Genomic DNA, 27977 nt, shown 5'->3' on the forward strand with positions numbered 1-27977 from the left:
AGCAGCAGGGCCGGCGGGGAAGTGGGAAGAGGGACCTGGACTTCGGGACCCCAGCCGTCCCCGTCCCCGCCCTCTCCACCAGCTCAGGGTGAACGCGCCCCGGAACGTCCCAGGGTAAGAGGGAACCCCAGGCGGGGCACCCCACGGGAGACAGCCAGTAGTCCCGAGCGAAGCCGTGCCTCGACCGACAGTGGCCACCTCTAGGGCCTGAGGCGCGGGCGGACGCGGGGTCGCCAAACGGTGACACTCCGACTTTTGGAGCTTGGCGCTCACCGCGGGATAAACTAAGAATAGGACTGAGCCCGCGGTGGGAACTGTAATCCGGAAATCCATGGGCGTCGGAATTACCTGGCTAGACCCGGGGGAGGTGTCCTGAATTATCTCGGGAACCCCTCGCCCCCAACCTACTTCTCCCCGCGGAGAGCCCGGGTCCAACGCGGAGAGAAGGCGAGAGATGCCGTGGTGCCTTAGCGCTGGGACCGGGGACCTGCGGGGAAGCGAAGACGACTCGCCGCAGAGAAGCAGTGGGAAGGGCGCGGGGAGGTGCATGAAGTGGGCGTGCGGAGAGAAGTGGGTGCAGGGCGCGTGGGACCCCGCCGCGCCTGCTTCGCTGAGGAGGAGCTGGAAGACCATGCTCGCGCGACACTGGGGAGCCCCTGGCGCAGAGTGGGGTGTGCCGGAGGCACCGGCGGTGCGCAGGACTGGCTGCCTTTCTGAGCGCCCCCGCCTTGCCGCAGCAGTCCAGGGTTGAGATGAGCGGCTGCATTTTCCACCCCTTCCTCTCCCAGGAACTTTCCCACACTTTGACACGCGCCACGGCTCTGTGCATTGGAGGAAGCAGGCTCCTGGGGATCCTGGTAAGCTTGCAGAGACCCGGGTGGGCGATGGGAGGGGGCAGCTGGGCAGTGGAAACGAGGGCCCTACTCAGTTTGCTGTGTGACCTTGGACAAGCCACTGCACCGCTCTGAATCTCAGCATGATGGAGGCGCATGGTGCCCAAGACAGGGATAGGGACGAGGTGGGGGAGGGTGCGCGGGGGAACAAGCTCATGGGCACGCCTGCCCGAGCCTCTGCACCTGGGAATCGCTGCCTTTGGTCACTGGCCTCTCTTAAGTGAGTTCAGTGCTCACTTCCGGGGCAGGGGGTGGCAACGTGGAGCTGTGAACCCAGCGCCCCAGGGAGAGTCCGAAAGCTTCCATTCTGACCTGTCCTATGACCTTGGGCAACTCACTGACCCACTCTGGGCGTCAGTATCTTCGTCTGGAAAATGGGGTTTGGAATTTAAGGTATCTGAGGTTTCTCCCAGTCCCAATACCCTGCAGGTGTCGCCCACTGAAAGGATGGGGTGGGGTGCAGCTGGGTAGAATGACCTAGCCTCTGGGAAGACTGTAGCTCCCCTACTGCACCCCCCATCCCAAAGTAGCAGGGCTGTGACACCCTCAGCCTGTTGATTGGTCATCTCTCCCCACTCTCAGAATCCAGCTGATGGGGAGAAAGGCCTGCTTTCCAGCATTACAGAGGGCAGATTCTTTGCAGAGGGCAGATTCTTTCCTAGGGAAAGGTTTGCTGTGACAGACAGATGACCATAGGTTAAAGGGTGATGTCAAGGACCTCACAAGGTCATGCTGTCTGCTCTCTACCTCCAGACAGGGCTGCATTCATCTCAGATAAGGAAGATCTGAAGGAATCGTCTCATTTTAGAAAGATCTCCACTACAATAGCCTGGAGCACCCCACTGTGCAATGTGACAGTCCTTGCCATAGGAAAGTCTAATCTAATTCCTTTTTGGGATGAACTCTTGTTCTGTCTTCAGTTGATATGAGACAATAACTTCATACTGGGCATTAGGGTTTTGCGGGCGAGTCCCAGTTTGAGACGAGAGCTGAGTTTAATTTACGGGCTCTGCCTCCAATTTTGTGACCTTGTGTGACCTTGGGCAAGGCCCTTTCTTGCTTTCCTCCCCTGTACATTGAGAAGGTAGAACTAGATAACTTCTCAGGCCCTTGCAACCCCACAATTCCGTGGCTGCAGTTCTGGGCTGGTGTCTGAGGAGCAGGAAGTGGGCTTGGCTGGGTGATGGGAGCAGGTGGTCTCCAGGAATTCCCAATGCATTGCCCTCCCACTTCTGTCACCAGAGTCGAGACAACTTGAGACAAATACTGTATATGAATTTCAAAGCCCGGCACACCCCTGGAGGGAGTCCCCAGGAGACCTTGGCTCTACTGGTTATTAGCTGTGTGACCTTGAGCAAATTACTTTATATCTTAGAGCTTCAGTTACTAAGTGGTCAAAACAAAATGAGAATAGTGGTGGTATTTTAGGGTTGTTAAGAGGATTAAACAAGAAGCTTATGTAAATACTTGGTCCAGTAGTGAGCTAAGTCCTCAATGAGTGGTAGCTATTGTTAATAATAATAATACAAGCTGTGTAGCAAGCAGGTGGCAGGGCAGCTGTGAGCAGTTGCCATGGGGAGCAGGGAAAGATTGTAGACTTGCAGTGTGATCTTCCCCTACCATCTTCAAAGCTTCCCTACAAAATGGGAGCATCAGCACTGTCTCTCTGTCTCTCTCTCTCTGACCATTAGGACCATTCTGCAGCAGAAACTTCATGGGAAACGGAGAGACTGCTTGACTTTCCAATAATCTCACACCGGTTTTCCTTTGGTTCTCCCTTCCCCACTCTCTGCCACACCTCTGTGGTTATGACAAAATGGGCCTTTTACTCCATTCCCTGAACCTTCTAGGAATGGACCAACTGAGAAGCAGAGAGGGATGAGGCCGGATGTCCCTGGAGTGAGTGGCTGAAGGCATGTCTACACCCAGGTGGAAGGAGTGGCAAAGGGACTGGCTCAACCTGGAGGGGGACTCCCAGGACCCCATGGCCAGAACTGAGGTTTACCCTAGACTTGCTGTGTGACCTTAGGCAAGTCACACGCCACTGTGGACCTCAGTTTTCTTGTATGTGAAGTGAAAGCTTGGTTTAGATGACGCAAAGTCCTTCTGGCTTTGTTGATCCACGACCCTGCTGGCTCTGCCTTTGCCGAGGCTGGGTGGGGCGGGGTGGGGTGGGAGGTTTGTTGGAGTCGTTCAGGCTTTGGATGTTCACTGCCCCATGATTCCAGTCCTGTAAGTCAGCTTGGGGAGAGGCGATGGCCTCCCCTTCTCAGTAAGAGCGCTGATGGTTAAGAGCTAAGGCTTTGCAGATAGATATATCTAGGTTCCCATCTTGGCTCGCTCCTTAATATCTGTGTGAATTCAGGCAAATTACCAACCTCTCTGAGCCTCAATTATCTCATCTGTGAAAAGGGAATATTACCAACCTGGAATAGGAAGTCCGTAGTGTGATATTGACTAATGCACAAGGAATGGGTTTTTGAGGTTCTATGTTATCACAGAGAGGGCTCAAGTTAGAGGAGGAGCGGGATACAGTTTACAGTCCTGCAGTTGTCACCATGCACACAATCCCCCAAAATGCCCCAATGTCCTGTGTCCTCCTCCTGCTGTGTACTGGCCGCAGGTTCCAGGAGTTTGCATGCTCTGTTCTTCGTCATGGGGCCTGGAGAAAGGAAGAGCTCAGCCACAAAGGCCAAAGGCCAAGCAAGTATGAGTCTGAGAGAAGTGTGGCTGACAAAAGACTCCTGATGATTAAGGAACACGAGCCAGTGGCATGGCATCTCTCCATTCAAGGTTAGTCACGAGGAAAGGCTGTGAGATGCTGCCTTGGAGAAAAGCTGAAGGAGTAGGGAACATCGCCTTCCACAGAGATGTGTTAGATGAGTCGCACGGCAGGACGAGGCACTGAAAGGGGCTGTGGGATCATCTCATCCAGCCCTCTGTTTTGATTATGGGGAAACTGAGGCTTAGAGAGGGGGAGCTCCTTGCCCAGGATCACACAGCATGTTAGTACCAGCGATGGAGCTTGCCAGCCCTTGTAGACCCTCAATCCAATGCTCTTTCCTTCCTCCCTGTTAAGCACCAAGCAGTTATTTTCCATTTTTTCTAAAATCAGAGCACAAGGTAAAATGCCTTGACTGCAGCAGAAATGACATGGGTCCTGATAGGAAAGAACTTCCTGATCTAGATACTGAGATCATGGGGTCCAACCTTCCCATTTTGCAGAATAGAACACGGAAGCCCAAGAAAATTAAAGAACTAGCATAAGGTGACCTGGTATCAGACACTTGAATTCCCAGGCCTGAGCTCTCTCAGTTATGCCAGCTATGCCACACTGCTGCTCTTGAGCCAGACAGGGCAGCAGGATAGCCAAATGTGAAAAAAACCCAGATGGGCTTGGGGAAGGAAGGGAGGACAGAAAGACAAAAGACCAAAAGACAGAAATATTACTTCCAAGACCATGCTTTTCTTTCTCAGCTTGTCTCAGTTGGCCCCTGCTCAGAGCTGTTGAGGCTGACAGCTTGCTTTGCCCTCTAAGAGGAGAGAGGAGGGAGACAATAGCCAGTCCCTTTGGTCTCACTTCCATTGACAAGGCTGAGTGAAAGAAAGTCAATATTTGCTCAGTGGCAAAGGACGGGGAATAAGTCTGACTTGGGATGGGGTGGAGTAGGGGCTAACAGGGTAGGGCGATGGGGCTTTTGTGATTGCTGTGTTGCTCATGGAATCACATCTTAGCAATTTAACAAAGGGTGCATTTGGAAGCAGAAGGGTTTCTAGTAGAAGGTAATGTGGCTATGCTGCAGCAGGAAGGGCTCATGTGAGGTAAAAGGAAGGACTTCCTACAGGGGAATTGCCCGCTGTTGGCAGTCCTGAGCCAACTTGTGTGCCCCTAGTCCATGGTTTTTGGTTTTGGTTTTCAGGTTTTTTGAGTGAAAAGGAAGGCTGCAGAGTGTAGGGCCTTGGGTGTGAGCACTTGACTTCTAAAGGAGCCTTTGGATTTTCCGCATTAAATAACCCTTTGTATCTCGGAGTGCATCCGGCCCCATTAGCAGGCACCATCCTCCTGGAAGCCCTGATCCCTAATAAATTTCCCTTATTGTTTGGAGCTGACACCTCCCCAGCTTCCAGCTCCCTGGAGAAATGGAACTTTTGAAGCTTTTGCAGAAAGGCTTCCAAGCAGATGGCCCATTGAGCCGGTCTGTCAGGCAGAGGCTGCAGAAGCTGCAAGAAAGGCTGGGTATATACCCAAAGGACTATAAATCATGCTGCTATAAAGACGCATGCACACATATGTTTATAGCAGCACTATTCACAATAGCAAAGACTTGGAACCAACCCAAATGTCCAACAACGATAGACTGGATGAAGAAAATGTGGCACATATACACCATGGAATACTATGCAGCCATAAAAAATGATGAGTTCATGTCCTTTGTAGGGACATGGATGAAACTGGAAACCGTCATTCTCAGCAAACTAACACAAGGACAAAAAACCAAACACCACATGTTCTCACTCATAGGTGGGAAATGAACAATGAGAACACATGGACACAGGAAGGGGAACATCACACTCCGGTGACTGTTGTGGGGTGGGGGAGGAGGGAGGGATAGCATTAGGAGATATACCTAATGTTAAATGACGAGTTAATGGGTGCAGCACACCACATGGCATATGTATACATATGTAACAAACCTGCATGTTGTGCACATGTACCGTAAAACTTAAAGTATAATAATAATAAAATTTTTAAAAAAAAGGCTCGGTTCCTTATCTGGGCCCCAAGCCTAGGGAAAGATGTGGAAAATGTCCTTGGCAGGTCAAGAGAGGCTGTGAATTTTTTTTCTGCCTTTGCTTTGTTATCTTTCCATTTTTCTTCTCCGCATGTTGCTCCTCTTTTCTCTGTGTCCTGAGATCGGGGAGGGGCTGGGGGGGAAGGAGGGGCAAAGCCCACAGCCTTTCCCCAGCTAGAATGGAATTCTTGAACCCTGTAGCAGCTGCCGTCTGCTTCAATGGCTTTTGTGATTGCTGTGTTGCTCATGGAATCACATCTTAGTAATTTAACAAAGGGTGCATTTGGAAGCAGAAGGGTTTCTAGCAGAAGGTAATGTGGCTATGCTGCAGCAGGAAGGGCTCATGTGAGGTACAAGGAAGGACTTCCTACCAGGGAATTGCCCGCTGTTGGCAAATATGCTAGGTGGAAAACCGTGGGAGTTGATCCACCAGACTCCCTTACTCTCTTGGGAATGAGCCAGGTTTGTTACCTGCCCCTGAAGGGGCCACAGTGACTTTCCTGGAGGTCAGTGCTGCCACCCAAGACTAAGCCTGGTCCCACAGCCACCAAATTGATCATCAGGGCTGACAGTCCTTGGAGACCAGAAAGCCAGGGTAGCTTCCTAAGGCCTTAGTTTGGCCCCGGGCACTGAGGGAGGGGCAGAGGGTGAAAGGGGGAAGGAAGGCCCTTGGCCTGGCCTCAGCCCAGCCAGCCCTGCAGCCAGGAGAGATACTGCAGCACCTATGAGCAGCCGGCAGGAGAGTCTCTCAAAGCTGCTGCTCACAGTGGGGCAGACGGAGCCTGCCAGCTCCAAGCCTGCCTTTAACCTGCTCCCCACTGCTCAGTTGGGCTGGGATTTGAAGGCAGCCGGCTGCTCAGAGACAGATTGCAGCCTGTCCCCCGTCCCCGCCCCCAGCACATGGTGCCTGGGTGAGAGCACAGCCCAGCTTCTGGACTTATGTGGACTTCCTGCATGCGTACTTAGTCCTGAGCTGACTCGTGCGCCCCTAGTCCATGGTTTTTGGTTTTGGTTTTCAGGTTTTTTGAGACAGGGTCTCACTCTGTCGCCCAGGCTGGAGTGCAGTGGTGTGATCACGGCTCACTGGAGCCTCGACCTCCCGAGGATCAGGTGATCCTCCCACCTCAGCATCCCACATAGCTGGGACTACAGGTATGCACCACCGTGCCTGGATAATTTTTGTTTTGCGAGGTTTTTCTTTGTTTTTGTTTTGTTGTTGTTGTTGTTGTTTTGGTAGAGACAGGGTTTCACCACGTTGCCCAGGCTGGGCTCGAACTCCTGGGCTCAAGCAATCCTCCTACCTCAGCCTCCAAAAAGTGCAGGGATTACAGGCGTGAACCACCATGCCCAGCACCTAGTCCATGTTTTAGTGAGACTTGGAATATGCGAAGCCTTGTACTTGTATGTGCTTGGCACTGTTGTGCAGTGGTTACACCTCAGATGCTAGGGCTAGGGTGCCTGTATTCAAATGCCAGCTCCTCCAGTTTTTTTATCTGTGGGACTTTGGCTAAGTTACTTGAACACTTGTTACCTCAGTTTCCCCATCTGTAAAATGGAAATGAAATAGCTTACCATCAGGTTGGCATGAGGATTTGATGTATGACTATTTCCATACAGCTGTAAGAATAGGCGGTGCCTGACACACGGTGCTATAAAGATTTCACTATAAAGTGCTATAAAGAGTGTTATTATGGTGTTTCTGAAAACTGATGAATGTTTTGTAGATAAAGAAACATAGCAGCAGAGCTGGGAGTGGGGCGAGGCAGGGATATGATTGGCTTTGATGAGAAGAATCTAGAATCCAGTGAACCCACATTAAGTTACTGCACATGGCCCCAGGCAAGCGGTTTTTCCCTATCTCTTGGACCTCAGTGGTCCCCATTAAAAAATGTGGAGAGGGATGCCTGTCTTCCTCACTTCTCCCAAGATGTCCTGGGATCAAATGAGGCAGATGATGGTCTGAAATAGCCAGTAAGCCTAAAGGATGCACAGGTTGGCCTCTCCCTGTCCCTGCTCTGGAGCACATGCTGGCTTTCTGGCTGAGGTCCTGGCATGTTGGGCTTTCTACCAAGGGCACCAAACCCGGTGGACTGCTCTCCCAGTGAGGTCACTTGGACTCTGGGTGGCTCTGGGCTGAATCTGGCCCTCCGCATTTTCTGTTCTTCCTTATTTCACCTGGAAAAAGAATGGTGGTTTTGTATCTCCTAATGCTCCTTAGCAAGGGAGAAGGAGTGTTTCTGAATGCAGTCGATAGTTGTACAAGCAGAGAAGGGGGCAGGAGAACCTCTCCTTCAAGCTGGGACACCCTGGCCATGAGCCCCAGACAAACTGAGGTGATGCCTTCCCTGGGTTGTCAAAAGTGGGAGTTCCTTCCCCCTACCACTTACAGCCAGACTATCCACAGTGCAGGGAGGCAGGCAGGGGGCTGATCAGAAGCAGCACATTGAGTCAATATCACAGTCATCATCTTTCCTGCCAGGTAAGACAAGGACCCTGGTTGTTAGTGCCCTTGTCGCTTCCACCTCTTGCCTCTTTCCTGGCTGGGAGGGAGAGCCAACCTGACCTGCTCACAGTATTGGAGTGATGGTTAGGTTAGGGCCTCATGGTTTGGCCCCAATATCTTCTGCCAAGAACCATGGGGGTCACCAGGCTGTGTATACCCAAGCAAGCAACCAAGTGATGCCCACTTCCCTGCAGACTTCCCACCTGGTCATCTGGGGTGAGTTGTGCGTAAGAAGAGAGAAGGCCACTTTAGAAATGGGCTTAGAAATGTCTGCTTCTGGAGCTGTCCTCAGAGCTTCTTCCTGAATATCAGTTTACTAAGACCCCCAGAGATGAGGTTTCTTGGCCAAGGTCACCCCCAAAATCAACCGTGAGCTCATGACTTGAAATCCACTATATTTCATCTGCCCCATTCCCCAGGCTTCCCTAAAGAAGATATCCAGCATTGGCTAGAAATGTAGGTTTCTCTTCTGATGCCTGTCTCCTGTGACCCTGCTCCTGACCTCAAATCCCCCTGAACATCATCCCTTGTAAGTTGTATGGGTTTGGATTAGAGAGCAGGGAGAACTTCCTGAGTGGTCTCATTGGGACAGGGAATGGAGGCTTTCCCCAAGATACATAAGGGCAGACCTGCTCTCCATGAGTCTGGGCTGGATCAGGTCTTAGGAGCTTCAGGAGTTCGACAACACAAAGTCCAAAATCAGGTCCTGCGGCCTCCTAGACATGGGACTCTGGGCAAGTTGCTGAATGGCTCTGAGCCTTATCATTAAATTGGAATGGATATGATTTACTATCTTATTTATAGAAGTTTATAAATATATATTTACTTTTTGAAAACAGCTTTATTGAGCTATATTTCACATACTATACAATTCACCCATTTAAGGACACGATTCAATAGTTTTTAATATATCCACAGAATTGCACAACCATCACCATGATCTAATTTCAGAACATTTTTTCACCTCTAAAAAGGAACTCCATACGTATTAACAGTCACCCTCGATTCTTCCATTCCTCCCAGCCTTAGCCAACTAATCATCTACTTTCTGTCTCTATAAAATTGCACCTTCTGGATATTTTATTTAGATGGAATTATATAATACATGGTCTTTGGTGACTGGCCTCCTTCACTCACATAATGCTTTCAAGGTTTAGCCACCTTGAAGCATGTATTGGTACTTTCTTTCTTTTTATTGCCAAATAACCTTCCATTGTGTGGCTATACTGTATTTTATTTCTCCATTCATCAGTTGATGGACATTTGGTCGATTCCACTTTTCAGCTACTCTGAATAATGCTGCTATCAACATTTGTGGAAGGGTTTTCATAAGGATATATGTTTTCATTTCTGTTGGGTATATGCCTAGGATTGTCAAATGGTATACTTTTTTTTTTTTTTTGAGATGGAGTTTCGCTCTTGTTGCCCAGGCTGGAGTGCAATGGTGCAATCTCAGCTCACCACAACCTCCGCCTCCTGGGTTCAAGTGATTCTCCTGCCTCAGCCTCCCAAGTAGCTGGGATTACAGGCATGCGCCACCATTCCCAGCTAATTTTGTATTTTTAGTAGAGACAGGGTTTCTCTATGTTGGTCAGGCTGGTCTCGAACTCCCGACATCAGGTGATCCACCCACCTCGGCCTCCCAAAGTCCTGGAATTACAGGTGTGACCCACCACACTCGGCCGGTATACTTATTTTAAAATGGTATATTTATATCACTAGGCTCTGTTCTAAGTATTTCATATGGATAGTCTCCTTTAATTATCACAATACTCTACAAGGTAGGTACTATTATGAATCCCCTTCTTATAAAGTGAAGAAATGGAGGCATCATTTGAGGGACATCAAGGGATTTGTCCAAGGACACTCAGATAAGAGAGCCAGGATTTGGACCCTGGTCTCTGGCCCTTCGCTCTTCCACCACCTTGCTCTCACATGTGACATTTAAGGGAGAGAATGTCTGAAAGTGCTCCCAGCCTGACTGTCGTAGGTGCCCAAGAAACGTTTGTTGGATGCTGGGAAAGGACCAGACACCTTGCATTTCACTGTCTGACTCACCATGTGGCTTTAGGGAATTTGTGTCCCTTTGAGCCTCAGTTAAATTTCCCCAATACATAAAGCTTCAATATGGCATTTCATAAAGACAGGGCTGAGATGGGAGGTGCAATATAATGGAAAGAGCCCTGGATTCTAGCTCTGGCTCTCTCACTGGTTTGGAAGGGGTAGTAATTTCCTTTCTCTGTCTCTGAGTTTCCCCGCCATTCAGTTAGAGGCTGGAGCAATTGATCCTAAGTTTCCTTCCAGCTCTCCCATCCTATATAAGTTCTATGTTCTTCCTCAGCAACTGGAGCCCCCTGTGGAGCTAAGCTGGGATGGGTGCCCAGGGCCTCAGGTCACTTCTGTGCTCAGCAACACTTCTCCCACCCAGTGTGTTAAAGGCCAGGTAGGGGCTGAGTGGGAAGAAGATGGGGAGAGGGGAGGACCCACCCTAGGCCTCCCTTCCATTATGGAGCTCTTGGTGTGGGCTGGGGACCTTCTATTCTCTCAGCCAGAAAAGAGCCACCTCACCTACACATCCCCTCAGTCTTCCCTGGCTCCCCTTCTCTTGAGCCCTGCTCCTCTGGAGTCACTGCAGCCCTCTGGAGTCACTGCAGCCCTCATTCCAATGAACTACGCAGCCGCCTTTGGAGGCTTGGCCTAGCTCCTGATTTGGGATCACTTATGGAAAAGTGCTGGGCACCCACTGGGTGATGGCATAAAGGGCTTTTAAGGGGGTGCCCACAGCCAGGGAAATTAGGTGGAGCCTCTCTGGACAGGTGGGCTCTGGATTCCTCCGGGGCAGGTCTGTGTCTCTGTGTCTTCTCTCTTCCCCTGCATGAAGAACAGTCGAGCCTGTTGGGTAATGCCTGGGAACACCCTCCTCTGGGCTTAGTCTTCTCATCGACACAACAGGGTCTGACATTTCCAGCAGGCCCGTGCGCCAAGCTTACCCAGAGATCCGATGATGGCTACGCAGCCTTTCTTCCACTGGTTATAGAGTCAGTTTCTCCCAGGTTTGCTCTTCTTGCCTGTAGTGTGATGAGCCGGAGTCTCATCCCCAGCTCCCCATACCCCAGTATCTGCATGTCTCACTATTTTTAAGCTCCATGGGCTTAATGAGCTGCCTGCTATGACACGTCTTCGACATTTACCTTTTTCTCTAACGAGCCTCAGAGAGCTATGTTCGGCTTATTTTTCCCTTGACAGTCCCCCACCCTAGTCAGGAGGCCAGAACTGGGCTATTTCCCTTCTGGGCCCAGACTTGGCTTCCTGAGACCCCCACAGCAGTGTGCCCCACAAATTACCTAGTGGTGGCAGCACTGCAGATTCCAGGCCCTAGGGAGCTGGCTCCTTCTCTGGTGCCACCTTCTGTCTTGTTTCTCCCCTCTCACCCCACCCCAGCCCCTTCCTGCAGAGTGGTGATGTCATAAAGGAAACTCTTGTGGTCACATAATTGGCAGCTACTTCTCCTTGAGGACAAACTGCCTGGTGAACCAGCAGGGCCTGGCGAATGAGGCCAGTTGGCAGCAAGGGCTGGGATGGAGATGTCAGAGATTTAGAGGCTCTCAGGGTTGGAAGAGGGACCTCAAATTTCATCTAGGTCAACGCTGTGTCCCCTTACCTGAATCCTGTCTATAACATCCCTCCCAATAGTGGGCTAACCTCAGTTTGAATGCTCCCAATGATGCAGCACTCATTACCTCCTGGGACCACGAACTCATCAATGGGTGGTGCTGACTGTGCAAAAACCCTCCTTCATTTTGAGCCTAAATCTATTTTCCCACATGAAGAGAGGAGGCCTCCGCAGTGGGTTCATCCTTCTTCTGGCTCCAGCCCTCAGTGCTGCGAAGGAGCCACAAGTCACTCTTCATGAGGAACCATGCCTGGTGTCTTGGGTGGGGGCAGAGGCACCCCTGATCCACAAAGATGTGGTGTGATTTTTTCCTCTCAGGGGACCTTGCTTGGGGGAGGGGCTGCTGGGAAGAGCCGAGAAGCTGCTAGAAAAAAACCGAAGTCGTTCCTGCTTCTCAAGTGCAAAGTGAAGCTGCAGCAGAACATTAGAAACCCTGATGCAGACTAGCTCCATTTACGGGGACTGTTACTTGCTGGTTCTCTGTTGCCAGCTCCAGGGAGTCAGGGTCTGATAGGAGCCACCCCAGGTATTCCACTTGTAGTTACAGCTCCAAGCAGGGGTCATCTGCAGGATGACTGGAACTCCCTGTGGTTCCAGAGAGCCACAGATGCTCACCCATGCTGGCTTTGGTAGGCAGGCAGCTCATTAAGCCTAACCGAGGCTCAGGATTTTGCCAGCTTGGAAGAGCACTGGATTGGGAGGCAGGCTCCTTACTCTGTCACTTTGGACAAGTCCCTTCCTCTCTCTGGCTTTCAATTTCCTCAGCTGTGATATGTGCTATGTGTGGACCTTCAGAAATGGTGCAGGGCTGGGCCCTGCAGCTGCTGAATGCCGTGTGTGTGGGTGGAGGTGCTTCATCCTGGGCCATGCTCTGCAGGACACAGTGTTTGTCACCAGTGGTCACATGAAGGGGACAGTCCTCTGCCCACTTCCATTCCCCCTCTCCTCTGGCCCAGAGTAGGGAGGCCAGAGCCCTGTGTACTGCTAGGCAGGACAACGGCCCATTCTCAAATGTTTGCTGGGGCCCAGGGTGTGGAACGATGCTTCCGCTCCTGTGAGGGAAAACCTTGAGGCCTCTGGTGTCCTGGACCAGGGAGGCTCTCCTGCCCTAGGTCAGGCTCTGTGGAGAAGGTCCCAGATGATGGTGTCTCTGGAGCCAAGGGTGTGTTCAGCCATGTCATCACCTTCCCAAGTCAGCTGTCATCACTGCGCTTTCCAGGGTGGTGGCTGTGAGGGGTCCCATCATGGTCTGTGGTTGCCAGACACCCACCCAGGTGGACGTCTCTTGCCTGGAAACTGGCCAGCCTCTTCTAAGCCCACCCCATCTCCTCCTAAACCTTGGCTCCCTGCTGCTCTTCCAGGAAGCCTTTCCTCAGTGGCTACCTGGTTCTAGGTGCCTTTGCCCTGTGGTTCTCAGCAGAAGCGCCTGTGCATCATGGGAAAGCCGGTTGGTGATGGGATGCACGGCGCTCTATTAGGGTCTATGTTCCCTCTCCCCATGGTGTCCTCCAGCACCTGGTCAAGCCAGAGTGTGTGGGAGACAGGGATCCACCCCTAGCTCTTTCTGCTCTGCGCATTCGTTTTTCTTTTTGATGGAGTTATAACTTAGATTCAGCAAAGTGCACAACTTATGGATATATGCACCAGTATAATCACCAAAAAAATTCCCCAGAAGGATCCCTGTCCCCTCCCAGCCCCTGCCTGCCCCTCCAGTGTAACCGCTCTATCGCCATGGAGTCATTTTCTGTTCTTCAGAGCTTTCCTCCCATTGCTGGTCATTCCTCAATCTCCCTGGCTTTCCTCTTTCTCTACAAATCCTCCAAATGCTGATATTTCTAGAAGCCCATCTCTGGATTTCTTCTTATGCCCACACTCTCCCCAATGGATTATTCTTTTGTGCTAGTGACTTCCAGAGTCACTTCTGAGCAACACACCTCCCCCCACCCCCGCCCCCAGCTGCCTGCTGGGTATGGCCGCTTGGCTGGTCTGCTGGCATGGCTAGGTCTCACCTAGTGTCAAACTCCTGGGCTCCAGTGATTCTCCCACCTCAGCCTCCTGAGTAGCCGGGACAACAGGCATGCACTACCATGCCTGGCTAATTTTAAAATTTTTTGTAGAGATGGGGTTTCACTGTGCTGCCCAGGCTGGCCTCAACCTCCCAAAGTGCTGGGATTACAGGCGTGAGCTACCACGCTAGGGATGGGTTTTGGCTGGGACATCCTTGGGGAGTCTGGGCAACCTCACCTCTTCACATCCCAGTGTTGCCATCTATAGGTTGAGAGTGGCAGCTAGAGGAAGAACAACTAGATTCTGCTGACTTCTGAGAGGAGGATGTGGTCAGATACCCACAAATGAGAACTTGAAAATTAGAGCAGCCAAAATAGAGACTCAGCAGCCACGGTTGGAGAAGCCATGGCTGCTGAGAGGCCTGAGTATTGGGGAAGGTGGGCTGGAGGATGGGGAAAGGCTTGGCAGTATCTGCACACAGGGGCAGGAAAGAAGCCAGGGATAGTGCAATAGCTCAGAAGAGAGGACTTGGCCCAGAAGTGGGCATCAAGAAGGCCGTCTGGGCTGGAGCTAAAGGCATGGGTAGAAGGAGGACCATTTATTAAGAGAGGCCTGAATTATCCCAGGAAATGAAAAAAAAAGCGTGGCTTAACCTGGTCCTTAATGGGGGGTTAGCAGAGAGGCTGCCCCACCTCTCCACTGGAGCCATCCCCATGTGCTTCTGACAGGCCTGTGCCCAGCCTGGCTCAGGAACCGGCCATGGACATAATGCCGTGCTTTACATACAGTGCTCCTAAGCCTCGCAGCCCTGCTCAGCAGCTTCCATTATCATTCCCATTATGCAGATGGAGTGCTGAGGCCAAGAGAGGTTAAGCAACCTGCTCAAGTTCCCATGGCTAAAAGTGACAGAGCCGAGACTCCAGTCCAGGTCAGTCTGTCCAGAGCCCGGGTGCTAATTCACCCCAGTTGGCTGCACCTGGTGTTTCGCTTGGCTCCTCTTCCTCAGCGGAGCTGTCTTCTAGGTTTGGATCCACACAGAATTCCAAGTTGAGGCTTTCCAATTTGGAATTCTCCCCCTCGTTGCTCCCCTCCTCCAGCCCTTGGGTGTTTTGAGACAATGGTTCATCCCTCCTGGCCCCTATCTCCCGTGTCTGTCCCGGGCCGTCCTGGGCCCCGGTCAGGCAGGAGAGAGCTGGCTTCTTTGGAGCACCTAATTGTGCCCCCGGGACTTGCATGCTCCACTTTAGTTTCTGGAGACCACGAGCTGTCATAGGTGTTGGTGATAATGGGCATCTCTCTCTGAAGAGTGATGGGCACATCTCTGTCCCTGGGGCCTGGTCAGCATCTGGAAGGACGGAGGCGCTCTTGGAAACGCGAGGACCAGACTGCACCTTCCTTGGCTGGCTCCCTGCCTGGGGTGCTGGCTCCCAGCTCCCACTGAGAGCAGGCTGGGCTCCCCAGACATCTCATGACCTCTCCCAGGTCCGGGTGTGGCCCAAAGCGAGCTACTCTGCTGCCTGGGAGTGCAGCTCTTTCTATCCTCTGGGGAAGGGTGCCGTGAGCGAGCGACCTGTTTCACTCCCCCTGAGGCCCAGTTTCCTCAATTACAAAATGGGAATCACGGTCCCCATCTCACAGGGCCCGAATGAAATGAAATACGCCGCTAGCACGGAGTGGGCACAGTGGAGGTCTCCTTCCCTGCCCCCGCACCCACCTCTGAGCCCCATGCCTTTGTGGTCTTCCCTTTAGACTCACCTTCCCAGTGTGCTTGAGGAGCTCCCTGGGGCTGTTTGTTGGGAAGGAAAGAGCCCTGGGCTGGGTGCTAGGAAGTCAGGGTTCAAGTGCACTGTGAGGCCTTGGGCAAGCTGATCTCTGAGCCTTCGCTGTCTCCTCTGTCAAGGGGCAGAACCGCATCTGCTGCACCTCCCAAAGCTCTGTTGTCTCCCCGTGAGCTGCTTCAGGATGGGGTTGGGTTTTATTCATCTTGTATTCCCAGCACTTAGCATGGAGCCTGACATAGGATTTGGAGGAAACGAAAGTGAAGATCAGATGAAAGAGTGGATTTTTGAGCAATTAAACATGCTAGGGGTTATTTTCAAGGTTGGGTAAGGCAGACAACTCCTGGCCAAACCCTCATTAACCAGGGAAGTGGTCTTCATGCCCTTCCTTCGCGCATTACTCTCCAGAGAACCTGAGCTGCACTGGACCTCCTTTCCCCATGGGGAGCCACGGGCCTGCCTACCTATAGTGGAGCACCGCAAGGCAGTGCACCTGCCCGTCCACACCCCACCCATGACCACTCAGGGCCTCCTGGGTGTCAGGGTCTGACCTAGACAGGGTGCCTCTTTCGGCTTTGGGGTTTCTCTTCTCTCCTTTAGCAGGGAGCTTGATGGGATGGAGGTTGCCAGAGTTGGGTGGCAGTGCCTGCTGAGATCCCCCACCTCCTCCATTACCTGCTACCAGGCTCAGCAATCAGGCTGCTCCTCTGGGAGCTGGCAGGAAATGCAGTCGTAAACAAGACATGTTCCTACCTCACAGCCCTAGCGGTCCTCTGGGAGCTGAGCTGCTTATACAAGTACCTTTGACACCAGGAAGAAGTGACGCAGTCTCTGCAGGAGGAACACACAGAGCCAGGGAAAAGAATTCTGGGCCTCAGGCTCCCCAGCCGCACAACCTCTGCGGCAACCCTTGCCCTCCCGGACAGAGCCTGGGCCGGCTCAGAGACCCTGGCTTGGCGAGCACTGCACCCCTCGTTGCGGGTAACACAAGGTCCGTCCTTGAGTCCATGGTCAGCATGGACTCGGCCTAGCCCCGCTGGGAGGAGAACTGAGGAAAGGAAATGAGTATTTATTTAGGGTCCACTTTGTGCCAGCACGTGGCCTCTTCAATCCTCATAACATCCCTGTGAGACAGGCACCCGATCCTTGGTTTGTAGCTAAGAAATGATCCCAGGGAAATGAACTCATCTCCCAGGGCTGCAAAGCTGCCAAGTGTCAGGTTGGAAAGCAGCCCTGGCTGTTCTAAAGCCCAAGTTCTCTCATGACCCCACTACCCTTTGTGCCCGCTCGCCTTCAGAGGTAGAACTCTGCAAACATTTTGGAAGGCTGGGTTCTAAAAGCTGAGAGGCTATCTAGGCCGCATGCAATGGCTCAGGCCTGTAATCTCAGCCCTTTGGGAGGCTGAGGCAGGTGAATTGCTTGAGCCCAGGAGTTTGAGACCACCCTGGGCAACATAGTGAGACCCCTTCTCTACAAAAAAGAGCCGGGCATGGTGGTGCGCCTGTAGTTCCAGCTACTCGTGGGGGTCGAGGCTGCAGCGAGCTGTGATTGCGCCACTGCTCTCCAGCCTGGGCGACAGAGTGAGACCCTGTCTCAAAAAAAAAAAAAAAAAAAAAGAAAGAAAGCTGAGAGACTATCTTGGGAGATGCAAAGCCACTTTCCAAAGGATGGAAAGAAGTGGAGAGAAACCAGGTCTCCTGATGCCTCTTTCAGGTCCCAGACCTCTTGCCACCTTTGGAGACAGAGGGTCTGGCAACAGATGCAGCTGCAGAGGGAGGGTGGGGGCTGGTGACCCTGTGGTCTCTTCCAACCCCGAGGCTGTAAGGTGGCCCGCACCGTAGTCCACCCCCTCCCATTACCCAAGTACAGGGCCTGTAGCTATCACCCCAGCTTCCTGGACAAGTGGTGTGGCCCGAGACCTCCAGCCCTTCCTTCCCTGGGGATTCTCACATTTCTACATATGGCAGTGTAATGCACCTGCACACAATGTTTGCATACATGTTCACAGAGCCGGTTCATGCATGTTTATACATTCATACATGGTGTTCATACACATGGTGCTCACGTGCACCCACATACACATACGCAGCCTTTCTGACATTCTCTGCCATTTCCCTGCACTGGCTGTGTCACCCATTTCAGCTGGGCCTGAGAGGTGGAGACAGGACCCCCTCCCCGGTGCTGCGGGCTAGCAGATGCCACGGTGCTGATGTTCTGCTCCATTACTGGGTTAATGGAGCCTCCTTCTGCCTCCGGCCTCCCACCGGTTGCCCACCTCCTCCTTTCCAGGGTGTGAGCGTAGACTGGGGGCCTGGGAGGCAGTGAGCCTGGCGGGGATGCAGCTGTGTGCGGAGGGCGTGGGCCTGGCTTGGGTGGAGATGGGGCTGGAGGCAGGCGGCAGGCTCCTGGAAGGACAGCAGGGGGCACCACTAGGTCTCCTCGCCGGGCCGCAGCGAGGGAGGAGCCGGGCCGCCAGGCTGGGGAGGAGGCTGCGGTCTCTCCAGCTACTCTCCAGCAGCTTGAGCGGGGGCACCTGCCACCTAGCCCGGGCTCCTGCCGCTGCCCCTTCCCCCTCCCCGCACATTGGCAATACCCCCTCCCCTTACACTCCCAGTCCACGCCACACACACACCCTACTACACACCACACACACCACACAGACACACACCACACACACACCACACACCACAAACATCACACACCCTACTACATGCCACACACACCACACAGACACACACCACACACACACCCTACTACACGCCACACACATCACACACACACCACACACCACAAACATCACACACGCACCCTACTACATGCCACACACACCACACACACACCCCACAGACACACACCACACACCCTATTACACGCCACACACACATACCACACACAAACCACACGCACACCCTACTACACACCACACACCCTACTAGACACCACACACACCACACACACAACCTACTACATGCCACACCACAAAGACACACACCACACTGCACACACCACACATGCCACACAGACACCACACACACTACACAGACACACACCACACAGACACACACCACACACTCTGCTACACACCACATACCACACAGGCACACATCACACACACACCACACACCCTACTACACACCACACACCCTACTACACACCAGACACCACACACACACACCATGCTACATGCCATACACACCACACACACACCACACACACCACACAGACAAACCACACACCCTACTACACGCCACATACATCACACACGTACCACACACAAACCACACACACACCCTACTACACACCACACACACCCCACTACACACCACACACAAACCACACACCCTACTACACACCACGCACACCACACACAGCCTACTACACGCCACACACACCACACACAGCCTACTACACGCCACACACACCACACACAGCCTACTACACGCCACACACACCACACACAGCCTACTACATGCCACACACACCACACACAGCCTACTACACGCCACACACACCACACACACTATGCACCACACACCACACACATGCACACCACATGCATGCCCCACTACACAGCACACACACACACCCTACTACACATCACATACCATACACACACACCACACACAAAACACACTACTACACACCACAGACACACAACCCACACTCCCCACACTACTCACCACACCCACACAGCACACACACCACACACACCCTATGACACACCACACACACACCCTGTGACACCACACACACCACACAGACACCACACACACATCATACACACCACACACACACACCCCACACATCACACACACACTACTAAACACCACACACACCAGACACACATACCACATACACACTCTACTACACACCACACAGATACACACCACACATACCCTACTACACACCACACACACCACACAGACACACACCACACACCCACCACACAGACACCCTACTACACACCACGCAGACACACCATACACACCCTACTACACACCACACACACCACATGCACACACCACACATACACACCCTACTACACACTACACACACAACACACCACACAGACACAAACCACACACACCCTACTACATACCACACACATACCTCACTACACACAACACACAACACATACACATATTACACACACCACAGATACAGTGACACACACATCCCACACAAACTCACATATGTACACACCACACATATGCCACTACCCACCACTACCCACTTACCCCCTGACACCCCACTAGAGCCTCCACCCCAACCCACACCACCCCCTACATCACACACACACCATATACACACACCTCACTGTCCCCCACACCCTAGCGCCCACATTACACACTACACATACAGCACACACATCCTACACACACATACCACTGCATATACCCCTACCCACCACACACAAGCACACACCACATATGCACACTCACATCACACACACACCACCACACTCACGCACTCCTATTAAAAGGCTTTTGCTTTCGTGCCAAACTTCTAAACCCATCCCTTAGAGGGGCGGTGATCAGCCGAGCTAGTGTGTTCAAACCTTGCAACATTTAGTCAGAAAGAAAATGCATCAATTTGTAAAGGTTTGTAGCTGAAATTGAAGATGTGCGTCTGGCATGAAAGATACCGGGACTGTGCTGGAAGGTGCTGTGTGCCTCACATGAGGCAGAGCTGCTCACACTGTGGCTGGAGGATCCATTGACTGTGTGGGTTAATCACTGCTGAGCCACAGAGAGCGCCCCTTTCCCCTGGTGAGCGCTCCCCCAGCTGGCAGTTGCCCATGCGCTCTGCAGAAAGCAGTGCCTCTCTTGGGAGCACGACCAGGGCAGACCCCCACGGTCCTACCCGTCCTCCCTCACACTCAGAGCATGCGCACAACAGACCTCCTGGGGCCCACGGGTGCACCCCCCCACACACACTTTCCGTATCCTACACTAGGCAGCCCAGGGCCCGCTGGTCCCCAAGCCTCCATCTGTCCCCACTTAATCACTCATTTGGGGTCCCCCACCCTTCCTGGCATGCTCCCAAGCATCTTGACACCCAACCAATGGAAGACCCTCTCCTCCACCCCAGGACAGCTGCCTGTGGGTTTGGGAGATGTTGTGGGGTGCTGGGGAGTGGGGAACCCTGGAGGCCCAAGATTCTGAGTCTCTGGAGAAGGAGGTGGGAAGGCAGCCTGTCTGGGGGCCAGAGGCAGCACCCTGGGCTGGGAGCACCTGGGGGCCCCAGCAGGCAGCTCAGGGCTGGCCAGGCGGCTGGACCGTGACTCAGCAGCTTCTCCGCCTTGGCTAGAATGTGCCGTGCTGCAGTATTAACTCCCTCTCCAGGGAGCCTGGACTCCAGCTCCTCTCCCACGGGGATGGTGTGCTCCTCTGTCCTGTTTCAAGTTGTGATCCTGGCTGGGGTGGCAGAGCGGAGGGTGTGCTGAGGTGCTTGCCTGGCCAGGGCATCCCTCTGCCCCCTCACCACTGCTACCCCTGCACCCTACAAGAGTTAGCCAAGGATCAAATGGAGCTAGGGCTTGGTGGGGTGGCCTGAGGGGCGACAAAGGCCTGGAATCCAGGAATTGACAACTCAGGCAGTGCTGCCACCATTTAGTGGTGTTGTTTGTGTGATGGAGGTAAGCCACCTCCCTTTGGGGCCTCGATATCTTTGTTTTTGAAAAGAGGCTGTGGACTGCATTGTCTATAAGAGTCCCTCAGCTCCCACAGGCTGGGTCTTATTAATATTTGTCTGTGATTTAAGGGTATCCATGCCTGGGGTCTAGGTTCAGAGAGAAATAATCCAAGGCAGGTGTGAGGTGCTGCAGATTTACAGAGCCTTACTCAGGAACCTTAACCTTTGATCATGGAAGCTGTCCTTAAGGCAGGGAGGGCAGGGATGCTTAACCCTCACACACAGCTGCACAAGCACAGGGAGGCTAACAGGCCAGCCCAAGATTGATGCAGGAAGGGCTCAATCCTCAGCCATTGGATTCTGAGGTGCCCATCAGGTGGCCTGGGATTGCTGATCTCAGCATAGATGCAACAGAAGGAAAATGAGTGTTGCTGCAGCAGGAGAGATTGAAGTTAGACACTAGAAGGACATTCCAACTCTCAGGAACCTGAGAGTTGTTAGCTTCCCCAGAGCCAGTCAAGAACAGACTCTGCTTCTATGTGTGCGGAATGACAACCTCGCTCCAAAGTGGAGGTGTGCGTGGACAGACCAAGAAGGCTCATCAGGCCTCGGTACACAAGGAACTCAAAGAAATGGGTAATTTATTTTCGGAATGAGCTAGAAAATTAATTCATTAAAACTTTATCCTCAGCCTCCCAGGACCAAATGTTGGACTGAAGCATTGGTGCAAAACATAAAGACATACATTTCTCCTTAAGTATTGATCTTTTTAGCCTGCGAGCTTCGGTGACAGGTGTCTTGCTGGTTAACCTATTTCCATCTCATTACTTTGGCTTCTGCAAATACAATGCCGGGAAAGATTAAATACTGTAAGCTATATCCAGTCAGCTCTCCATTATCTGCATTAATCAAGGCCAGTACTGAGTGGGATAATCCACAGAAGTGCCTAGTCCCCAGATCATATTTAATTGGTTTGGGGTGGCAGTTGATGGTGAGTGAGTGTGTGTACACACGTGCACACACACACACATATGCTTTTGGTGAGGGTGAGGATCGAACTTACTCATCTTTCATGTGGCATCAGGATCCCATTTTGGAGGCAGTCTCATTTGGCGGCACACCAAGGGAATCCCAGAAGCCTGCTAGAGGAGACAGCAGGGCTTCCAGTCTCCCGACTTTTTGTAGGGAAGAAGAGAGGCAAGGTGAGAGCCCAGGTGTCCTCTGAGGGTGGGGGGTGGGGGGCAGGTCCTGGTGGCATTCTCTCTGCAGCATGCCTCCCACCTGCAGCAGGTCAGGCGATTTCTGGGTGAGCTACACAAACCCACTCATTTGTTCTCTCTTTTGGCCGGGCACAGTGGATCATGCCTATAATCCCAGCACTTTGGGAGGTCAAGGCGGCAAGATCGCATGAGGCCAGGGGTTCAACACCAGCCTGAGCAGCATAGTGGTACCCTGACTCTACAAAAAATTTTAAAACTAGCCAGGCACGGTGTCGCATGTGTGTGGTCCTAGCTCCTTGGGAGGCTGAGGTGGGAGGATTGCTTGGGCCCAGGAGTTTGAAGGCTGCAGTGAGCTATGGTCACGCCCCTGTATTCCAGCCTGAGCAATGGAGTGAGACACTGTCTGTAAAAAATAAAATAAAATAAAATAAATTTAAAAACATACAAACCCTCCTCATTTGTTTTCTCCTTCACAAGGCTAAGTATCCAGCTCCAGGGTTCTGAAGTACCAGAGGGTGGAAGAGACAGGCAGATTTTCGTGGGGTTCAAAATTTTAAAGATACAGAAAGATACCCAGTGAAATATTTTCCAGCTCCTCCTTTCCCAACTCCGCTCCCCAGAAGCAACTACAACTAATGTCATCAATTCCTTATGCACATTTCTAGAGCCGTGCTGTGAATATAGAAGCATACAAGCATACATATACTTCTCCCCCACCCTTTTACGCAGGTATCATGCTCACTCCCCTGCACACCGATTCTTCCACTATCTCCCTTGGAGATCATTCCCTGTTCACCCACACACAGCAAAGCTCCAGGGCATCTGCGCCTTCTGTGAGTCTCCCACGTGGGCTGACCATGGGCAGAGTGAAGACCCTCAAAACAGAACATCCCAGAACTACTGAGAGTGTGAGGGTGAGTGTGCGAGGTCGTCTCACCCCACCTTCCTCCTCCAGCCTAGCTCCCCTTCCCTCCTACTCAACTTGATTGTCAATCAAGTCTCCCTTTAGTTTAGGTACAAGAACTGTGGCTGAGCTCTGAGCACATCTGGGCATTTGGAGTTAAGGAAAGAGAGAGCCTCTAGACATGCTGTTTCTGCTTGTTATAAGAGGGCTCATAATAGGCAGAGAGGTGGTGGCCCCTTCCCCCTGCACTCCCCATGCTGGTGTATCCCTAGGCTCTCTGTTGAGAGCATTCTTTTTGATACTCACCTGAAGTCCTGCTTTCTGCCCTGACAGCTCTCTACATGATAGAAAGAAAAGGATAAGATAAAGGATAAGCCAACCAGGTTGTCACCTGCTCCCCAACTCCTCACCCACCCCAGGCCAAATGTGGCTGTTCTCCCTACCAAAGGGAGCTGGATGCAGTTAACTAGTACTCCGAGACCCCGGTATGTTCTAGGGTCTGTGCAGGGACATGCATGCCAAGCATGGTTCCTCCTGGACTCATTGCTCCCAGCCCTGGGGCCACTTGCAGAGGCCTGAGTGCTTGGGACTGACACTGTCACGGGGGCCAAGTGGCCATCCTGGGCAGACAGAAGGACAGTGGCCAGTAGACCAGGGAGAGAAGGGAATTCCTGCGTGGATTCTGTTTAGTGACCTTGCTTCTGGTCTACGCCTGCTTCTCCAGCTTCATTTCCCACTATTGGAGACTCCCCTTTCCTGAGCTTTCCCTGAGGACTGGGCCCCCTACCTTGTTCCTGAGCAGGAGACCTGGCCTCAGTCAAATTTAGACCCGGATCTTTACTCTGATCAACTGTGTCACCTTGGGCAGGTCACTTACTACCTGTCTGAGCAGAATTTGCCTTGTCTTTGAAATGATGCTGGTAATTGTGCCCTCCTCCCACGTGGGTTAGATGAGAACATCTGTGTGCTCACCAAACAGAGCTATGGTAATTGAACCTGTTGTTGCCACCAATGTCCTCCTGCCTGCTCTGCCCTGATGCCCTCCAGGTCCGCAGTGCCTTTGAGGCTTATTTTACTTCCAGCAACTGGGCTTGGACTTTGACCTCTCTGGCAAGTCTTTCTGAATTACTTAGAACCTCATTTTTTCAAAGTGTGGTGCCCAGATCACCTGCATGAGAGGAAATGGGGGTGCTTGTTACCATGCAGATCCCTGGGCACATTCCAGTCCACTGAGTTTTCTGAGCTAGGCTCTGGGAGACAGGGTACAATGGCAGAGGGTCTACATTTTAACAAACTCCCCAGGGGGTCTTGATGAAGGCCAAGCCTGAGAGACCCTTCCTCAGTCCCTTCCCTTGTATGTCTTCTCCCTTATTGGGGCCTCCCAGGCCCCTACCTCTTCAGACCTTGGCCTGTGGCCCAGCAGGCTGGGAGCAGGCATCTCTCCCCACCCCCAGTCTCCCTCCCATTAGGACAGCTGCAGCTTCACCTAATGGTGCCATTTCATGCTTTCCTGCTTGGGTGATTCTGACCAGACAGAGGAGTTCACTGTGTCCTGGGAGCCCTGACACCCTGATCCATTTATCATCCTCGAGTCTTCCAGCTGGCTGCTCTCCCTGGGACTGCAGCTCCCAGCTATGCGGGAGGCGAGGCAGCTGTGAGTTCCCAATAATTTGGCTCTCCCTCACACCGTTCCCGCCACCATTCCTCCCCAGCCATGGGAGCCCTGCCTCCTAGAGTGGGAGAAATAGTCTTGGAGGTGGAGGAGGCTGCTGGGCTGTGGAAGGAAGCACTGGACTAGGGGTCCAGGGATTTAGATTCTTCCTCCAACAAATGCCTGTGCCACCTTGGACAACTGGCTTCACTTCTCCAGGCCTCCAGGAGTCTTGGGTGGCATGCGGGCTATGAAAGGGCTCCTGCTGTTTTCCTTCTTTTTACATTTCTTTTTCTCTGACTCTAGAAGGGACAGCAGAGCCAGGTGATAGGGGGTCACATCAGAAGGAGAGTCAGCCGAGGGAATCTTGGTCTCTCAGCTACTGGCGTGTCTCCCAGGGAAGATGGAAATGCAACCCAAGGGCAGCCTTGGAAAAATAAGCAGTGGTTCTCTACATGCTGGGTGGATGTGGGCTGTGGGAAGGACATGCGGTCTCCACCCATGCAACATCTCATTTAATCCCAGCCTCAACTCGAGGGTTTAGGAATAAAAGCTGCATTCCAATAGTTTAGAAGTCTGACTCTCAGAGAGGTGAAAGAAACCACGTGAGGTGAGATGGCTCATGAGGGGGTACGTCTGACTCTCTATGGTCCTAGGCCTGCTGCAAGAGCAGAGGAAGGGTGGGCAGTTCCCAAAGCTGTGCGCAATGCCCCCACTTCCCATGCCAGCTTTGGGGTCTCACTGTACACACACACACACACTCACACCAGGCCTTGGTTCCTTCCCAATCTATGCTTGGGTGGGTGCCCCTGGATATAGCCTGATGACGACTGAGTCTTAACATGGTTTGTGGAAAGAGCCCTGGGCCCAAAGCCAGCCTGTACTGCATGGGGGGACCCTGGGAAGGCCACTTCCCCACAGAATTCAGTGTCTTCTGTGAAATGACATAATGTAACCCAATCTCAAGTCTGTCCTGCTTGATCATTTACAGACCCGCATATTTATTGAATGTGGGCAGATTACTTGAGGTCAGGAGTTTGAGACCAGCCTGGCCAACATGGTGAAACCCTATCTCTACCAAACTACAACAAATTAGCCAGGCGTGGTGGTGGGCACCTGTAATCCCAGCTACTTGGGAGACCGAGGCAGGAGAATTGCTTGAACCCAGGAGACAGAGGTTGCAGTGAGCCAAGATTGTGCCACTGTACTCCAGCCTGGCAGACAGCGAGACTCCATCTCAACAACAACAACAACAACAACAACAACAACAAATGCATAAACAAGTGAGCGTCCCAACAAAATTTTATTTACAAAAATTAGGTGGGGGACTGGATTTAGCCCCTGGACTGCCATTGGCCAATGCCTGCACTAGAGCAGCAGCAGTGAGCAAGACAAATGAGGTGGCTGCTTATACAGTCACAAGCTGCATGAGTACCATGTGGATGAGAATGGAGAGCCGGTACAGCAGGTGGTTGGGGCCTTGATGCCGGGTAGGGGAGGAGGGAGCCATGGGTGTGGGGAGGAAGGTGTTCTTGGAAGTGCTGTTTGAGCTGAGAAAGATGTGTAGACTGTATTAGGCTGATCTTGCACTGCTATAAAGAAACACCTAAGACTGGATAATTTATGAAGAAAAGAGGTTTAATTGGCTCGAAGTTCCACAGGCTGTACAGGAAGCATGGTGCTGGCATCTGCTCAGCTTCTGGAGAGGCCTCAGGAAACTTACAATCATGGGGGAAGGTGAAGAGGGAGCCAGCACTTCACATGGCCAGAGCAGGAGGAAGAGGCAGGGGAGTGGGGGTTGGGGGGTGCTACACACTTTTAAATGACCAGTCTCATGAGAACTCACTATCACTAGATCTGACCCTGTGATCCAATCACCTCTCACCAGGCCTCACCTCCAACATCAGGGATTACAATTTGACATGAGATTTGGGCAGGGACACAGATCCAAACTATATCATAGGCTTTGGCTCCATGAAGGGAGCACAGCATGTGCAAAGGCCCCGAGGAGGGTAATACAGTGTATTAGGGGAAACAAAAGAAGGAGTATGGGCTGGTGTTAGCAACCTAGGGAGGGAAAGCCAAGGTGCTGCTGGATGGAGAGCGTGAGGGGCTGTAGGCCATGCTGGGGCTTTTGGCCTGTCTCCCTGGGATGGCTTTTCATTATGGCGACATGACCTGCTTTGCATTTTATGAAGATTGCCTTGGTGGCAAATACGGAGCTGACTGGAGGTGAGGAGCAAGAGGAGACCCAGATCAGGCAGCTATGTCAGGGGCCAGTTGACCTGTGGGCCTGGAGCTCAGAAGTGGCTTGACTCTGACAGAAGAGGATGGCACTGATGCCAGGGTGCAGAAGGAAACACCCAGGAGACACCATGGCTGAGAAGGGAAGGACCTCAAGGGCAAGCCTGAGGCAACCGAAGGAGGAGCAGTCACAGTTATGATGAAAGCAGGCAGTGGCCAGCTGGTGACCACAGCTCAGGGGTCCAGCTCAAGGAAAATGAAAATGTGCCCTGGGTTTAGTGACCTTGTGTTCATCATCCATGACTTTACAAAGAGCTACTTCAGCAGAGGGATGGGGCAGAAGCCACAACGGAGGGGCTGATGAGTGAGGCGCATGTGACGAAATGGGGAACATGTGTGCGTGTATGTGTGTGCATGTGTGTGCACGTGTGTGTATGTGTGTGCATATGTGTATGTGTGTGCAAGTGTGTGTGTGTGTGTGGTCACAAAGGGAAGGGGAGAACAAGGCAGCAGGTGGGGCTCATTTTTGGTGGGTGATGTGATAAACTGGACTGGTCCAGTCTCAGCCAAGGGAAGGGGGAAATGTTAGGCACAAGAAAGGGCAGGGATGGCAAAGACTTCCTGAGAAGTCAGAAGGGATCCTGTGCAGGAGCGGGAACTGGTTTAACCAGAGGAAA

At 52.4% G+C, this 27977-nt stretch overlaps 1 protein-coding gene and 1 long non-coding RNA gene across 2 annotated transcripts in view; one reads left to right on the forward strand and one right to left on the reverse strand.

The window, feature by feature from the left end:
* The first annotated feature begins 704 nt into the window (after positions 1-704).
* LOC134738216 (dynamin-1-like) overlaps positions 705-27977 on the forward strand; it is a 39631-nt gene continuing 12358 nt past the window's right edge. The window contains exon 1 of the mRNA XM_063652345.1: positions 705-857. Within this exon, the coding sequence (XP_063508415.1) occupies positions 753-857 (105 nt within the window). The 5' untranslated portion in view covers positions 705-752. The remainder of the gene's footprint in view (positions 858-27977) is intronic.
* Positions 9017-11641, reverse strand: LOC129014725 (uncharacterized). The gene is made up of 3 exons (XR_008494286.2): positions 11534-11641; positions 11180-11257; positions 9017-11060 (listed from the first exon to the last, which is right to left on the reverse strand). It is a non-coding gene; the product is annotated as an uncharacterized LOC129014725 (long non-coding RNA).

This window comes from Pongo pygmaeus, chromosome 16, assembly GCF_028885625.2.
Source record: "Pongo pygmaeus isolate AG05252 chromosome 16, NHGRI_mPonPyg2-v2.0_pri, whole genome shotgun sequence".
In the NCBI taxonomy this organism is placed as follows: Eukaryota; Metazoa; Chordata; class Mammalia; order Primates; family Hominidae; genus Pongo; species Pongo pygmaeus.